At 47.4% G+C, this 17,678-nt stretch overlaps 1 protein-coding gene across 1 annotated transcript in view; it reads left to right on the top strand.

The window, feature by feature from the left end:
- Positions 1–433: 433 nt before the first annotated feature.
- The window catches only part of LOC144167532 (solute carrier family 22 member 7-like), a 29,262-nt gene continuing 12,017 nt past the window's right edge, over positions 434–17,678 (top strand). The window contains exons 1-4 of the mRNA XM_077696774.1: positions 434–572; positions 9,081–9,482; positions 10,267–10,370; positions 11,926–12,080. Of these exons, the coding sequence (XP_077552900.1) occupies positions 9,141–9,482; positions 10,267–10,370; positions 11,926–12,080 (601 nt within the window). The 5' untranslated portion in view covers positions 434–572; positions 9,081–9,140. The remainder of the gene's footprint in view (positions 573–9,080; positions 9,483–10,266; positions 10,371–11,925; positions 12,081–17,678) is intronic.

Raw genomic sequence — 17,678 nt, 5'->3', positions numbered from 1 at the left:
TTGAACCCCTAAAACGTTGGAAGTAAGCAGTAAGACCAAGTTCTGCTGCATGGTCATCTGGCTCACGGAAGCAAGCTAGCTTCGAAAATGCCGTAAGTCCACCAGCGGTTAGAGAGTTTCACACCTGAATTTGGTAAAAGAGATAATTTAGTTCGCACCCTGGCACCATTTCTCGCTCACCCCCGCGTACAAATAATCTTTCCAGTGGCAGCGCCATTTTCCGTTTGCTATGTAGGCAATACATCTCATCTCAAAGGCTTAGGACAAAGGGATAGGACAAAAAAATTGATACCAGGCGAACTTTCTCTCCCTTATTAGAAATTTTACCATCTCACGTTAAGGACAGTATGCCTCCACGCAGCTGCGTCCTCGTGAACACAACCCCCCGTTATCGCCGCACAGCTGCTTTTTTGCGCCTGTGTTTTCGCAGGCACAGCAGGCTGCGTCACGGATCTCTCATTAGTGTCTGCTAACGCAGGATCCTCGTTTCGCGGCTGCCTAGCCGCGGTGTGTGAAGACCTTGGTCGCTTGAGGTGTTTTTCCGATGCGGCTGGCGTACATGCACACACCAGGTAAGTCTAAGAAAAGTACTGGATACACAAACGCCGAAAGACGCTGTAAACTAGAGGACAAAAATGAAATTTACGGAGAAAAACAGCAAACGCAGCTCTGGTGCTTGAAGTGTCGCCGATGATTATTCCATATTTTAGTAATCTGTTGAGGCGACCTTTGTCGCCTTGCAACTGTTACGAATGGGCCAGCGCCGCAGTACTTCCCCGCATCACTCCTCGGTTGTGCGGCGAAGCCACTCGTGCGCCTTCGAAAACAGGCGCAATCATGTCGGCAACAAGTTGCGACAAAGCCTCGTCAGACGCTTCGCTCTCTGCGCATTCGGCGGCTGCCTACGGCGGCTGAACTTCGGCGGCTGCCTGCGTGGCTCGTCTCCACGCTCTTCAAGGACAGAGGCCCCGGTGATCGCAACGGAGTCCTCCTCTCTCCCCTCTCTCGGACTCAACGTGCCCGAGGCTATGAACAGCTTACGAACTCTGGAAAGAGTGTAGTGCGTGTTCCAGCGTGTTGGCGTTTGACCGTTACCGCTTTCGGGTATAAATAGAGCTCCCAAGCGTTGTAAACCATTCCTGTTAGAGCAGCGAATCGATGTTGTCGCTCTGCTCGAGTCCTGTATTGTAACCTCGCCCGTCGGGGCATTGTTCTTTGGCTTCGGCTCATCTCTCGCTATGAAGTAAACAGTTACGTTAGCCTACGGCTTCTGGACTTCTTCACGGCTGCAACAGCGGCTGGCCGCTCGCATCATACACGCTACCACTCGTATGTCGGAGGCCGCGGAGCTCGGATCGGGTGCCCCCGCCCGGTCGCAACACAACCTACGTAGCTGAATTTCGGAAATTCATGTCTACCAACGTTAAAGGATTTTTCTGGTAGTGTTAGTCTTCGGCAACATTCCTGCCGCCGCCATACATGAGGCAGCGTTCATACGAAGTGAGGCTCTTCGACTATCTGAAGCGCAGTTCACTACTCGTTTCCAACGTAAATTACTCGGACAACGGGAGTCCTACGTTGAGTCAGTCAGTTGGTGTAAATAAATTAAACCAGTGAATGAATGCGTACAGTGATGCTCGATTTTGCGACACCGTTGTGGGTTTGGTAAAACTTTTTATCGGCGAACGCAGCAATGGGTGGGGCAGGGAAATGGTGGCCGGTGGCATAAAAGCACTCGCGCCATTCGAGATACCAACTCGTACCATTTCACAGCAACAGGGTGCATCGCTGGCTTTGCATATTGAGACGGACGGACGACGCTGTTTCAGCGGAATTGCTCTCTCAATAGATTGCTTTTCTTCGTCAAAACTTAGTTTTTCTCTTTACCTGCTGCGCCCTCCTCTCTCTCCGTCTGTGCACTCCGATCGCATTGGTGGTGCATGATTAGCAGTTCTGTTCGCTTTCCGTAGAGAGGCCGACAGGAGCATAGCATCTGTTACTGGTATGAGTGTTTGCTCGCCGAACAACAAAGGCAATGTGGCATCGATGCAGTTGTACGAAGAAGCACTAATGGTCCTTATAGGAGTTCTCAGATGGACAAAAATGGTGCATATATGCACGATTAATACGGTGTTGCCACTTCAGTTAACGTACCCAACAAAATAAAGGAGACATAAGTACAGACTTTATAAATATTAGGGATATGCCCCTCTTGCTCCGTCGATCCCGAACACCACCTACCAACTGGCCTGGGAATGCCCCTACGCACCAAACAGCCTCCCTTCCCGATCCCTTGAGCAGTGGAAGCGCGCGCTGGCCAGCTTACGTTGCGAGGACCAAGAACGCCTCATCGCTCGCGCCAAAGCTGCTGCGCTGCGCTCGCGGCTACCACTTTTATGCTCAGTAAAGGTTTGCAATCCAATCCAAAAATAGTGCTGACGACAAAACTTACGAGGATGGCTTGGTGGGCTAGTTGGTGTAGCATCATAAAGGGTTAACAGCGCACAAAGACGACGACACACAAGGAAGGGAAGATAGGACAAGCGCTGAACTACAACTGATTTTTTATTTCGCCATGAAAGACATATAAACAAACACACATCCAATAACAAGGCCCAAAAAAATAACTTACGCTTATCTGGCGCCCCGCCTCCTACGCTCGTTGCTACAGAAACTGTTTTTTTCTTTTTCTGAGAGTGCAACAGATGCCCTGCTGACGCAGTTTTCATCAAGCCGTTCAATTTCGAGTGCCTCGTTTACCTCTCACGTATGTCTGTCCTTCCCTCTAGCAATGACTGAGCACTCCCCGAACAGCGGCACGCAGGCGCAATCTTTGCAGTGCGCAGTTAGGTGGCCCGAAACAGCCGTTTTTCCTACGAGGTTTTTATGTTCCCTCAGCCTATCGTTAAGGCATCTACCCGTCTGCCCTGTCTTCTGTTCCTTGTGCGTCGTTGTCTTTATGCGCTGTTAACCCTTTATGACAAAACTGACCCTATTTCTTCCGGCAAAGAGAACAGTGTCCCGGTCCGTACCAGCTTGCGCTGCTAAGAGGGACGGCAACTGTTATTTAGATCTGCTAGGTCGGGGGTCCTTTGCTTGTGCATCTGTCGAGATTGTAGGAACAACAGAAAGTTCAGATGGAGGCAGGTTTGATTAAGCCAACAAAGCATTTACTGATCGTATTCCAGGAGGAGAACGAATCACAAGCAAAAAACTACCACCTCCCCTCGTGGGAACCCCTGTGTAGATGCGACGCATAGGCGGAGCGGCGAAGGTCCGGTCGACCGCGTTTTATAGCGCGCATAACGTTGAGGGGACTGCGTAAGCCGGTCCCAGTCGATGACGACGTTGGCGTACTTGTAAAGCGGCGTGAACTCTAGGTGTTTGAGCCAAGCGTGGATGTTGCTTCGCCGGAGAACGGCACACCAGTTATACGCGCAGCGCGCCCGAAGGAGAGGAAACCGCGGAAGAGAGAGTACTGTACATGCGCCGGCCCCAGCGCGTCTGCCGCGGCTATGACGCAACGTGCCGCGGCTATGACGCAACACAATCCAACACAATCCACTTTAATCCAATCCAATCCAAATCCAAGCCAAGCCAAGCCAAGCCAAGCCAAGCCAATCCAAGCCAAGCCAATCGAATCCAATCCAATGCCCCTCGTGAGAGAGTGTTCGCTATCGGAGAGGAGAGGGGGTGAGCGGCGGAGAGCGCAGCTGGCGCGGCGAGGAGAATGGGGGAGGGGTGGACAGCGCCGACGCCGACGACGACGACAACGACGACGACGCCGGAGGGACAAGGCGAGTGAATCAGATGCTCTGCATCTAAAAAAATTACGCCCACCTGCCCTCGCGGGAACCATGGAGGAAGAAAAATGTTAGGAGGGAGCATGACGTCAGGCGGCCCAGCTTCGGCAAGCCAACCTCCTCTGAAACCGCTTTCTCCTCTCCTCGGGCTCCTCCCGCGCAATGCATTATGGAAAATCTACCACACTCAGGCCCGCGGTAGCATTTAGTGGCTCCGGCTGGCTGCCGGTAGAGATGGAGGCGAGCGCCGTCGCCGAAGGCGCCGTACAAGTGGTCTCCTCGATTTGGCTACACTTTCTGCACCAGTTCAGGCGGTGCAGCACTCGCGCACTCGATTTGCTAGTGCACCTTGCGCCACCTGCACTTCAGCCCTCGATTTGACGCCGTGCTGCACCAGTTCTTCTACACTTCTGCACTAGCCCCTGTGCGAGTTCTCGTCTCGTGCAAGGTGTAGCGTGGGAAAAAACTGGCGCTGCACTTGCACGGCACTTTTGTGAACTAGTGCAGAAAGTGTAGCCGAATCGAGGAGACCAAAGATTGTTCGCCAGCGTTGCGCTCCAAGCTTCGTATCGTGGAAGTGCTGCCGCTGTCGCTGTTCAAAGCAAGGCGAGACTTCGATCGCATTCTTACGAAGCACCCTCACGAACTGCAAGCAGAATTTCACTTCTGACGTTGGATCGCTCGAACGTGCCGCCGTAAACATTCAAAAGCATGGAGCGGCCTACAGCTGCGCGGTGTTTGCCAGGTGTGCTGTGACGATTGCGTTTGGCATTCTGCTGAGTTATCGCGCGTAACGAGTGTCGTGTCGGCGGGGAGGTGGGGAGACTAGCTTTGGTTTCGCTCGCGCGCGCTTTTGCATACGTTCGCCTTTTCGGTGCTCCGGCGTGGTGGTGCGTTTTTATCTACTTCAGTGCACTGGAAAACAAAGGGTTCAGAACCCTTATGTTGGGTGTGACCACCTCGTGTCGCAAGCAGTACGCCGGCTGTTTTTCCGCTGAGGACCGCTCGATCGGTGTGATACGTATATATATAAAAAAAAGAAACGAATGCTAGATTATGCTTGAGAGGGACCTTGCTGAATTGTGGACTGACTTGGGTACTGGTAGTCAAATCCGTTAGTTGTTTTATTGCTGTTAAATATTCTGTTGTTTATTCTGTTAAACTGTGGATATTCAGACTATTACATATAGCGATTAAGTGCCTTTACTTCGCCATTTACGTATTTCTCAGCAGATGCAAGGCATAGTGAAAGCTTTACCCCTTTTCGCCATTTTTTGTTTGTATTTCAAGCGATCTTTCCGGGCAATATTTTATTTACCCGTCGTTTTTTGGAAGAGATTATCAGAACGATATTTTTGATTTCGTCATTTTTGTAAAATTTTTATTTCTTCAATGTTTTGGATTTCTCAGTTTTTCAAAATTACGTCCCACGAATTCTACCCATTTAAGCTATTATAACGATTACATGTGTTTCTTCCGCCAATGATGAATTGTTGTGGAAATGCAGGGATTTACACGGATTGTTCGTTCTCGCTATTATTTTATTCGCATTTACAACATTCTCTTGCAGGCGTTCTTAATTTGGTCTTCGTGTTTCGGAGAAGTACAAGATGCATATTTTTGATTTCGCCAGTTTCTTCTTATAAAAATTTTATTTCCTATTTTTAAAAATTTTTGGTCTTCGAAAATTACGCTGCACCAATTATTTTCATTTGCGCAATAATAACGATTATATAATATAAGGAGCTTCGGTTCGAATTTGAGAAAAAGGCGAAAGTTTTTTACCGTACCTAAATGCCACGCTGTCAAGGCTTTTATATGATACGTTTTACATGCCAGCTAGGGGAAATTTACGGGTACAAGTAATTAGAAGTTATACGGTGAATTTGAGCAATATTAAAATGATAAGTTTGGATTTGGCTCTTACTGAAATGAAACACTGAATTTGATGCGGCATTTCTATGAAAATTGTATTAAAATTCACTTTTAAGACGGGTGAGATGGAGTTTGGGCGGAAAAGCCATTAGATATCGGCAAGGGGGCTTCAAGAACAGTGGAACTATACAAGAAGAAAAAGCGAGCCCTTTTGGCACCATTAGCAGCTGTGATCGAATTCTTCCGTACGATAATTTTCTTGGGCACGCCTGGAGGCACTCATGAAGTAACCAAGCTCTTCATTGCCTTGCTATGAATTTCGAAAATGCTGCAAAAGAAGGCTGCTCAAATATTCTTTACCTTCATGGAGTGGTTTGTACCCTCAGAGGAAAGGGGGGGGGGATTTTTCAGGATTGTAAGCGGCGGATTTTAGTTAAAAACTAGAATGGTAAATATGGGAGTAAAAAAATAAAAATAACCAGATAAACTGCGTGGGGAAGGGAAAACGAGATGAAATGATTGTTTCACATCTCTCAGTTTCATTTCGTTTGCTTCTTCTTTTCTTCACTTTGTCGTCGACGTCTGGGGACAGATCTTTCGCATATTTCTTAATTGCCGTCTTAATTCATGATAAGCCAGCTCTAAAAAACAAAACTTCCGAAAGCACCCAGGAAACAGTCCGAACAGTCTCGCCAAGAGCAAACTCTCATTTGGCAAATGAATTTGGCGGGTTTCAATACGTGCCACAGCAGGATCAGGCTCGTTTTCGATACGAAATAGTTACCAGTGCGTTATCTCACCTATTTTCTTGGCACCCATTTTCTAACGAAAAGTTACCAAGTTTTTCTTCTTTCGGTTTGTGGGTTTGGCTCATTTCGAAAAGAAAACCCGCCTATTATGTGCCACTTCAGCCAATTGGGCACTTCTGTGCGAATGCAGGGCATTAAGCGGTCATGACTAGGAGAGGGGGGGTCTACTCGGCAAAGAATGCTGCGTATTAAAACAGGCGGTACTTCCAAGAAATGCACCTTAGGCTAGCATGGCGCTGCTGCGCTCGGCTAACCCGCATGGGGCGCGAAGCAACAACAACAACAACAACAATAACAACGACAACAACAACAACAGCAAAAAAAACACGTGCGCGTGAACTGACGCAGCTTACTGACACATTAAAATGAAACAAGAACACACAAATGAACTCTTCGCAGAGCTTCTACTATGACAGAAAATTGACATTCCACCCCTCCGGCACTGCTTACATAAAACAGAGGAATGTCTTTTTTTTTTTCTTTCTGTGTCGTATGTCTTTTTTTCTGTGTCGTTGTCTTAAGTGCGCTTAACTCCTTTTAAGACGCGTTCACAACTTACCCACCAAGCAATCCTCGTGAACTAGAGCTTTAGTTTTCTGATATTGTAATTGAGGCTATACACTGTTTCCTAATTATGCGCGGCGGCACTCCATGGTGGCACTTATCAGGTTCATTGCTGGGGCCGAGCAAATGTATTAGTTCTACATGAAAGTTGCTGTCGCTTGTCAATCAGGACGCAACTCCTCACGTATTTTCCTGCGAGAGTCTGACCGGCTTTTTGAAATGCTTTCTGTGGTCTATTGATCAGAAGCCTAAGAAGAACGAATTGAAATTTCATTGGGGGATGTATGGAAATACTTACACAAAAAATAGTGAGGCTCCCTTGACTGTCTTACCTATTTTTCGGACCCTGAGAAGCTCTTGGGATATGGGAACACTTCTTTCCACCAATGCACCCGTAAAGCGGACTTTTGTTATTTATCTAACCAAGGAACGAATGTGTTGACTGCTTTGCACGTTTAATACGTACTAAAGCGAACACCCAGGCACTGAAACGAGTTTGCCTGTCTAGTTTAATGTTCCGTGAGTGAGATGCATGCTGTTGTATTGGCTGAGATTAATATTCATGATGAGCTCCGGTTTTTACCCAAGATAGATCACTTTTATTCATAAGACTGACCGAGCCGGAAGAATGAAGAAGTGGCTGGTTTCACGATTGGCAGGAAGTTTCAATTCGGCTAAATGTATTGTTTATAAAATTTCTTCGGTCATTACCAACATAATTTTATGCCGGCATATGCAGGAGCTTCTTTTGTTTTTACGTAAACCTGATGTTTTCTTGTTATCTTTACCGTCAATTTTTATTATCTGCCTGAATTGATGGCGTTATATTAATACCTTGTAGCAGTCACGCCCAGTTGTGAGTGACTGTGAATATTTACTTTGGTTGGGAATCCAGCCTACCCGAACAGCACAAACAAAGAAATGATTTCTGTTGTATAAATTAGCTACTTCAACTTCAACTTCAACGTTATTGAGCATTCCATACATAGAAGAGCAAGGACAAAAAAAAAGCTGAAAATCTGCAAGCTTTAATTCCTCATGGGCTATATAAATATTAGATTCCCTTTTGCAATGCTGCCTCTGCGATCGTCAGATGTAAATTACAAGATCATCACATCATTGCATGGTAGGCTGTCACTAGCCGTTCCCGACATTCAAATCGCACCCATTCAATCAGTATCCGTACGTCCTCAGTGTAGCCTATTTTGATCGTATTGTTGCTCATTTAAATAAAAATCTTCTTGCTTGATGTTAAAGTTCACAAGAATTGTTCTAGGACTGTCCAGGCATATCATAGCCTGAAAGGGGCCGCTCAAGAAGGTGCTGTTAGAAAACGCAATTCCAATTTCTGTTGTGTAGCTTCGCACATTATGTAGGGTATTAAAGAAACGGATGTGCATTGTTCATGTAGTAAACGACTTCCTAAGAAATCCAGCTTAGAGACAAGTTCTGATTATTACGTAACAAAGTGGCTGCTATGTTGCGTAGTGGAAAACATTTGTACCACGCTAATGTGTTTCTCAAGAACAAAGAATCTCCAAAAGGACTTGGTGAGCAATATACAAAATATTTTGGTGACGTCGTATCTCACTGTCTGACTACATGAGTATAAGCTTCAATGACCTTCTGTTCACTGCAGACGAATTCAAATGTTTCATAGCGAATCTGTTAGGTACGTCTGCTTAGCTGGGATGTTTCTCGGCGTCCGTATGCGAGAAAAAGCGCACTTACCGAAGCGCTTGGTTTATAAGTCTTGGACTCGCCGTGGACTCCCCAAAAATCCATCCAGCCTGAGAATAATCGGACTATTCAGAGTGAGCAGTCTTGAATTAGACCATGTAAATGATGTTCGCCGCGTTTACAGCGATGAAATGAGTCAGTTTTAGCTTCCTCTGCATTTTCTCTTCAGTTCTACTTCCACGGTCATAGCGCCGAACGGCTCCAACGGGCAAATTTTGAAGCGCTGAAGCACGAAACAGGACAGAGGACAATTTATCTTAGTCCATATCTTGCCTCTTTCTCCTTTCAGCCTCTCACTGCCATAAGACACGAGGATTCCTCATCGTTTGACAACTATTCCCGATGAAAAATGGACTTCGAGGAAGTGCTAATGAAAGCCGGTGGGTTCGGCTTGTTCAACAAAACTGTCCTGGTGCTCGCGTTGATACTGAGCGGCATCCACACGGGCCTGTACAGTTTCGGACACTTCCTCATACTGGTTGCGCCATCCAGTGAGTGGTGTTTTCTCAACGACACAAGCCCTCCGCGGGAGGACATCACGAAGTTACCGAGGGGAAAATGTCAGGGTGCTGTCGGGCTTATTGGCGAAATATACAATCACAACCACACTATCTTTCTGGAGGGACTCAAGACATGCCCAACTGGATGGCAGTATGATTACGATGAGTACTTTCCGACTATAACAGCGGAGGTAAGTGGTATGAATGAACAAATGCATCCACTATGATAATACTAAATTATTCATAAGGCACCTCACTTGCTCCAAAACAATATTTCGCATGTGGACCCAACCCTCCCACTACCTGGCTGGAGGTGACCGGGAGCTCCTAGTCCGAGCTACAGCTCCTGACCACCAATAGGGCTCAAGATTACCTGGCGCGCCTTCCCCACCTAAGGGACACTCGCTAGGACTGAGCCTCGCCAGATATAAAAGTTTTCTCTCTCCCCCTCTCTCTCACATGTGGATGATGATTAGCGTTGTCATATCGTACAAAAACAGATCACCGAAACATTTGTTTTCTGTCACCCAAATGTCGGTTGTATCTGTATAAAGTATTTTGGAATTTGGGAATTCGGAGGGTTATACCGACCTGGATGACGCAGTGGCCTAGGAGTCTTCCAAGAACGTGGTTAAACCCTGACCATGGCGACCGCGTTTTTAAGGTTGAGGCGAAAAACGAAGACCAACGTGTGTCGAGATTCTTGCGCAGGTAAATGGGCCATGTAGACAAAAATGCAAGTTTGTTTTATTCGAGAGATTTCGTGTTTTATAGTGCTTTTAGCGCTTGTCCGGCAGCAAACCGTGGCGTATTCACTGAGAAATTAATTAATTTAGGTTAAAATTTTGATTCTCCCGCCAACTCGCGTGTTTTCGCGACGTCTTCCATGAAGTCGCGAGGGTGGGTGTTCAAACGAACTTCCAGTGCGTCATTAGGTTCTGCAGCCTTCGTGATATTGTTTATTCTCTTTTGCAGAATCACTGGGTTTGTGGTGACAGCTGGAAGCTGTACACGGTTCATTCGGCTTTCTGGCTTGGCTCAATGGCTGGGTACCTGGTTTGTGGACTGCTGGCCGATAGGTAAAATGCCTAACTTCTTGTCTTGATTAAAAAAAGACGACGAGTAAACCTGAGCACTTCTTATGAAGCAAAAAATGTGGAGGCATTAGTGTGTAACTGCCATAAGCGACTCTTACCATCATCACCACCACCACCACTAGCACAATCATCATCATCATCATTCCATTGTCCTTTTTTCTTTCCTACAGGGAGACGTGGCCAATCTCTCTTATTATGCTTCAATCTCGGCTTAACATTGCGTAGCTCTACGTTGAGCCTGACAACGTGCTAAGCAACGTCAAACACATTGAACGCAAAGCTTCGCCAAAATTTCGATTGAACGAATAAATGGCAGCGCACCTCAACACACCATCTCAGCGGTTTTATTTCCGAGGACTCCTGCGTCTGCAGGGAACCACTAGGAGTGTATACGAAAGCGCTCTTCATAAAGGTGATTTTCTAGGCATGATGAAGCATTTTAACGTCCTGTCTGAGACCGTTTCAAGCTGAGAAAGCACTATGGTTACTTGGAGTCTGTTCTAATGAAATCGTTGCACAGTCCCATTCGTGCTTCGTTATTTCGCGTACTAGTTGAAACATCATGGTTGAGGCGAGCAGCTCAAGGCGAGACCTTAAATATCGCTGAGCTGTTCACCACTTACAGGGGCTCTGCAAATCTTCCGATCAACGTTTTCACTCTTTCGTTCGCGTCTGGAAGCATTGTCAAAGCTATAGTTGTCAACAACACAGAGCTGCATAGCGAGATTTGCTCGACTCAGCAGAACTGTATGCTTTGCGCGTTCCTTCTTTGCTTTGTTGCATTTTTTCTAATGAGGCTATCAAATGCGTTTATTGCTACGACAGGAAGGAAGCGGCCAAGGGCGGCTACGTCGCTGTAATAACGTAATCCGAGCGCGCTAACAACGCCAAGACTCGGCAAAGAGGGAGTTGCGAGGGAGCTGCGGAGTACTCAGTGGGAGTACTCCGCAGCTGCTAGGCGCGGAGTACTCCCACTGAGATTTAGCAACCTTCCGAATTCACTAGGTCGGCATACCAGCGAGAGCGACCGAGAGAGAGAGAGAGAGAGAAGCTTCTTTATTAGCCGCAATGATGTCCTCGCCGCGTGAGTGGCGCCCTCATCACGGTTATCTGTGTGCCGTCTTCGCTACAACCACTCTCTCAAACAGCAGGTGCTGGTCGGCGAGATGGGAGCTGGACAGCAGCGTCTCCCGCTGGTTTGGGGGGCGGGGAAGCGGGGGGCGGGGGGGGGGGTGTAGGTGGTGTAGGAGCGACGTTATGACTGTAAACGGAGCCTGTCCACAGATACCGCTCTCTAGGCAGTACCTGTAGCACCGGCATGTAGCAATAGACAAGGCTAAGAGTTTGATAATGTTAGAATGAACGGGGGCTTTAGGCGGGATTCCTATCGCATCAAGAGCAACGAAACTTTTCGCAAGTAGCACGGTCAATCAGGCCGTATGGTTTACCACATTGATTTGTTACCAAAATGTCTATTTTTTGCAGCGTGGATGCCTACAGCCTTGAAATAACGTTCTCGTTCTTTGTTTTAGTGCAGAATTGGAAGAAAAAAGACCGCCATGATATTGACGGGAATCGGTACGAGTGCCAATGTAGCCGGAACATACTGCACCGGTCTCGTGGGGTTCAGCTTGCTTCGGTTCTTCGCGGGGATGGGTGCCCAGACAGTGAACAGCCTCATATTGGTGCTCGGTGAGTTACGCACACTACGCATGCGACGGCGCGGAGCCGTCTGACTTTTAATGTGTGGCATTCTTTGGTTAGTATTGAAGAATGGAGGGTTCGGAACACATTTTTATGTGCGCTTTTCGTGTTCCGTGGTATTTGTTGACCAAAACCACTAACTTAATAACGAGCCGGCAGACGAAGCGTATACATATCGGCAACAACTTTCCAATCTGATATCACTGGTGGCACGATTCGTGCCTGTTAACATTGCTTAACGCTCGTATAGGTAGCCTTGGACGAACAAAAGCCAACCGCAAGAACAAAAGCGAAAATTCGAGTCTAGAGTCAATAAAAATTCACTTTGGGTTTCTCTTTAGGATAGTAACTAAAAACCCGGATTAAAAAACGGCTTCGAAGAGATGCGAGATATAAGCAAGACGAAAACAAAAGGTAAAAAGACTGTCTCATGGTATCGCCAGCAGCGCCAGACACAACACCATAAAAAAACAAAGAAAAGACGATGTCTGGGTTACAAAAAGGCGTCGAAGAGGGTGGAGATAAAACTTGTAGAACAACAACAAAAGGTAAAAAAGTGTTCTGGCCGCATTGTCAGGAGGGGCTCCAAACAAACAAAAAAAGAAACAAAGAAACCAGAAAGCCAAATGGTTTATGCTCGACCGGCGCCAATAACTGTGTTCGGCTGGTTGAAACACTACATACCTGGGACGGTATTATCGTAACTGTCCCTTTTGAGTCTCTTTCATCGTGACGTACTTCCGGTTAAGCAGTAAGCGTTGGCAGTAGGTTTGTTGCGCTTGCGTTACGTCACTTCCGGTCGTTTGCTTTTAGCCAATCAGGGCTCGCCAAAAGGGACACTTTTGAAAGGCACGCAAAAGGGACAAAACTCGAGAATAGCGCCCCTGGTTAAACACCACATATAGACTGAAAATGTAAAATTTTTTATGACTGGTCGGAGATTATTCAGCCATGAATATCCACTATATGCTGTTGAGAAACCTTCGTTTGAGCCTGGTGACGTTGAAATGGTCCCTCATTCCAGACCATGCGACCACCGTGCTGTCTAAGTCCTTGAGACCAGGGTTGCTGGGCACTCTATTTGGCGCTGGGCAAGCAGGTCCTCCCACAGCTTGGAGATAGGAATTTGGTGGGTAATGATTGAAGGGCTGGTTTGAGTGCCCACATCAAGATAATATAGATTAGGGTCGCTTGGTGAGGGGAGTATTTACATGTGGCAGGGTATTGAGTGGGGTGCATGCGACGTCGCTAAAAGAGGTGAGGAAGAGTGCTCGAAGTCTCCGGAGCGTGACTTCCTTTTTTGTAAGCTTACAGGCCCACGATTAAAGGTTGGCTTTCCATCGAGCAGCCGGGGTAATGTTAAAAGGGCCGGGCAGACAAAACACAAGTTCGGTTCATTCGAAAGATTGACTCGTTATAATGTTAATGACACCACTTTGAACGTAAACTTCAATAAAATAAGCTACATAATTAGGAATGAAGGGAATGGCCGGGCGACCCACTAGCTCATTACCTGCAACAAAACCTATGATGTCATTTGCCCAGCTCTGCGATTGGCTGAGGCCGGCAGAAACAAATGTAAATTAGACAGGGCTTATAAGGTTGCCGAACAAGCTATTTGCGCTTAAATTTAGGATACATTCTTTTTATAGCAGTAAGAATTGTGGGGTTAGCTACAAAAATTACGAACGAACACGTAAACACTGAAGCAGTTAGTGCGGCACTTATCCGGCTGACACTGCCTAACACAGCCGTCGGAGCGTCGGCGCGTTGGACTTGTCTGAGACAACACTGACCAACTGACATGAGCGGCACGGTCACTTACATGACCATGTTTGTCGAGTCATAGCTTACGTTTAAGGAAACGATTAGTATAAACCGTAACAAAACATACGGCAGGTATGAAATTCCGGCCAGAAACAAAGCGCGAACACTGGCACTTCAGTGGTAGAGTTCCTCTATATAGCTCCCCTAGGGAGCTAAGAGTTGCGCGACCCTTTTCCACGCGCCGCCGTGATGACGTCACTCCGGTTATCCATGCCGCGCAGAGAAACCCCCCCTACGGCTGCGCCGCAGCCGCCAACGCGGGCGGCACGCGCCGCGCCCAGGAACAGCAGCAGCAGTAGCAGCGTGAGCGACATCGCAGAAATCCAGCGTAGCCACCGTAAGGCGCCATAGAGTTTCTAAGTATACTGTAAGAAACTCTATGTAAGGCGAGGCTAGCCACCCTAGCGAGTACCCCAGCGAGGCTCCTACACTCGCGATAGGCGGCTTTCCCGCAACAATCCGAATAACAAGATGGCGGGTGGTCGCGCAACTCTTAGCTCTATAGAGTTGCGGGAGCTATACGCCTCGAGCGCGGCCTGTAGGGGCGCCACTGAAATCCTCCTAGCGGCCCGTTTCGAAAGCAGGCGCGGGAGTCGGCGTCCCGCTCCCCAGTGCCGCCGCTGCTTTTGTGGCCCGTTCACGACTGAGATTTACCGTGTGCGGGCGTTTGAAATCCATGTTTATGTGGAGCAGTCACTCGGTTAACAAATTGGGGTGTGTTTACGAGAGTTTAAATGTTTCTGACGTGATCTTAGTGTGGTATATTCGTCCGGTTTAAGCGCCCGGTGTGTGTCACAGGCCAGCGTCGCGGAACCGGCATATGATGGAGCCGATTCTAGTTACACTGACCTGAATTTACTAGCAGTGTCTCCGTAACCACCGGTTCCTCAGATGTTCATGCTACGGCTATACACTACGATTTAAAGTGGTTTTGTGCGCTTACATAATCAGCGGAGCACTCATACCTGACAGCAGGCGAATTACGTTTGCCAATATTATACCTCAGATATTGATCACCACCATTTACAAGCCAGTCTGTTTTAATTTCGGGAATATTCAACAAAAGCACGATGGACAATGCATAATTATACTCGGTGATCAGCACACGACAGAGTTGTTTTGTCGTGAGGTGAGCGCCCGCAAACATTCATCTGCTCCTTTGCGAGCAGCGCGGAGACGGGCTTAGAATATAATCCGCGTCCGCGACTAATGCTTCTTCGAAAAATCGTCATATGGCACAGGGAGCCTGCAGAATAAAGCAGAACCTGAAATAAGAGAGCCTTATCACATACCACACTCTTCCAACGACACCTTTCATCGCTTGTTGAACAGCCTACCACTTCCAAAAATGCGTCCGCCGTACGATCAGCTGTTCGTTGAAGTAGAAAAACAAAAGGAAAGTGAACGCGAGATTTGTGCGTGTGTGATTACTAAAACGCTCATTACTTGATTCCGCTCCGCATTTGTACACATCGTCCGCCTCCCCTCCCCCCCCCCCCCCCCCCGATGTCTGGCGAAGTAGCAGTGCATTTCGCGTATAGTTAGTCTAGTGAACCCTATCTGGCTTAAGTTTCGCTGAACGTCTTTAGGATGTCAGAAGCTGCAGTGTTTTTTTTTATTTCCGTTAGAGAATTATGGTTCTTAATTCCGCACTTCCACAGCATTTATTTTTCCGTGGTTCAATTAACTTGCCTTGGTGTGTGGGCACATATTTAACGACGCACAGGCTTGGAATATACTTAACATTTTCGCATGGTTTATATTCTTATAAAATGCATAAGTTATTGTCCGGAATTGGGTAATCACATCCCCGAAACATATTTTTCTGCGACGTATATATTCGAAATGAAGCCGCATTCGTTGTTCACGCTGCAAAATGAAGCCAACCTCTCATTGTCTAAACGAGGCGACAGTAGAATTCATTTGTGCCTGATGTTTTGGAGATGACAGGGGTGATATGTTGCTACCGTCGCCGACGCCCGGAAGAGCGGTGATGAAGCGCGCAGCACCGCGTCTCCGGGTAGCCCTTGCAGGCGATCGCGTACTCTACGAAGACACAGCTGCTTTTTAAGTGACCTAAACGTACTCTTTGCCTATAAACGTCACCATAACAAGTTTTTTTCAGGGCGCGGAAAGGCGAAAAGAAGCGAAACAGGACCAAAACACTGCACGCGGCCCTATCAGCCACGCAGCGCAAATCCCGTCAACGCCGCGGAGAAGCGGTGGCAGGCGGCGCAGCGATCGCGAAGCTCGAGGCGTATATAGAGGAACTCTATTCAGTGGTACTCGGCAGCGCCATCTATGAAAGTGGGCGATAAACAAGATAACCAAACCATGGCCTCCGAGATCACCCCGCGCGCGCTTTGCGAACGAGCGCGCGGGGTGACCTCGGAGGCCATGACCAAAGGGCCGTCTGTGAGATAGTAGCAGTCCTGGTCAGCAGCCTCTCTAGTTCTAAGGCCCTGCTCTGGATGCGTCATTATTGATGTCGCGAAAACACACGATTTAGAGGTAGAGGTAGAGAGAATAAACGTTTGTAGCACACTATGGACTGACAGCTCTCTTTATACCTTTCACTCTCTCTCTTTATTTCTACTTTATTCTATCACTCCCCCTATTCTTCCCTTCCCCTGCACTGGGTTGTATGCAGGTGAGCTCTCTGCCGAGCACAAAATATCTCTAGTGAATTTCCTGTCCTTTTCCCGTCGCAAACCAAAACCCAACCACTATGGAGGTTGAGCCGTCACTCGATGGGGTGCGTTAGCCTCAGTCCAGGTATCCTTTGGCCTTGGCTGCAGCCCTGGCACGGGTTGCGGCCCTGTTGCGGGAAATGAGCTAGTGGGTCGCATGGCGATTCCATTTGTTTCTAGTTATGTATCTTATTTGATTGAAGTTTACGTTGAAAGTGGTGTCGCTGTGATTCTAACGAGGCAATCTTTCGAATGAGCCAAACTTGTGGGCCGTTAACATGTCAAAATGTTTAATTTCTCAGTCAATAAAGCATGGTTTGCTGCTGGACAAGCGCTGACGGCAGTATAAAACCCAAAATCTTTCTAATAAAACAAACTTGATTTTGCCTGCATGGCCCCTTTAAGGTGAGAAGGGGGTAACATGTTGTCTTGGGCAGCGGTAACCTTATGTGACATCTTGGAATGTGACCAAGGTAATGTGAGTCGCTGGTTTGTCAGAGGCCTGTTAGGAAATTTTGGAGACTTGCTAATGGGAAAAGTTACGGTCCGATAGTGTCCCTGGGTCCACCCAATGTCGATGGTGGGTGGGTGGGGGGGGGGGGGGCGTTGACGGGGGCTCTATATGACAATCCTCCCTAAGTTTCGGGGAGTTTGGACAAAATGTTTTATGCAGAGCATATGTTCATGAATGGCTAGAATTTTTTTGACGTATGTATGGATGAATTCACGATGCTAAAGCCAGGCGTGTAACCTATTGTGAAATGCGTAGACAAATACCCGGGGAGTTGCTGTGAACATTTTGAAGAAACACCTATTTCCCTAACAGTGTAGTGAAGGTTTGCGTTAGGGCTGTGGGAAAATACGAGGGGTCATGCTTAAAGAATGCTCACATTGATCAGAATTTGCGTATGACGGAATGATGTCCAATTTGAGGCAAAGTATTCATAGACGGCGTGAAAAACATATTGAACTGCAGCTAACAATGAGATCTCTCTCTGTTTTCGTGTCATGCACAAGCACATTCATATACAGAAGGATGCAACTAAAAGGTAATTTGTACCTCGGATCA

Source organism: Haemaphysalis longicornis, unplaced genomic scaffold (genome assembly GCF_048455015.1).
Source record: "Haemaphysalis longicornis isolate Haplotype H1 unplaced genomic scaffold, Haemaphysalis longicornis Haplotype H1 scaffold_2, whole genome shotgun sequence".
Taxonomy (NCBI): Eukaryota; Metazoa; Arthropoda; class Arachnida; order Ixodida; family Ixodidae; genus Haemaphysalis; species Haemaphysalis longicornis.
The sequence above is the reverse complement of the archived record's forward strand: the minus strand, read 5'-3'. Positions and strand labels throughout refer to the sequence as shown.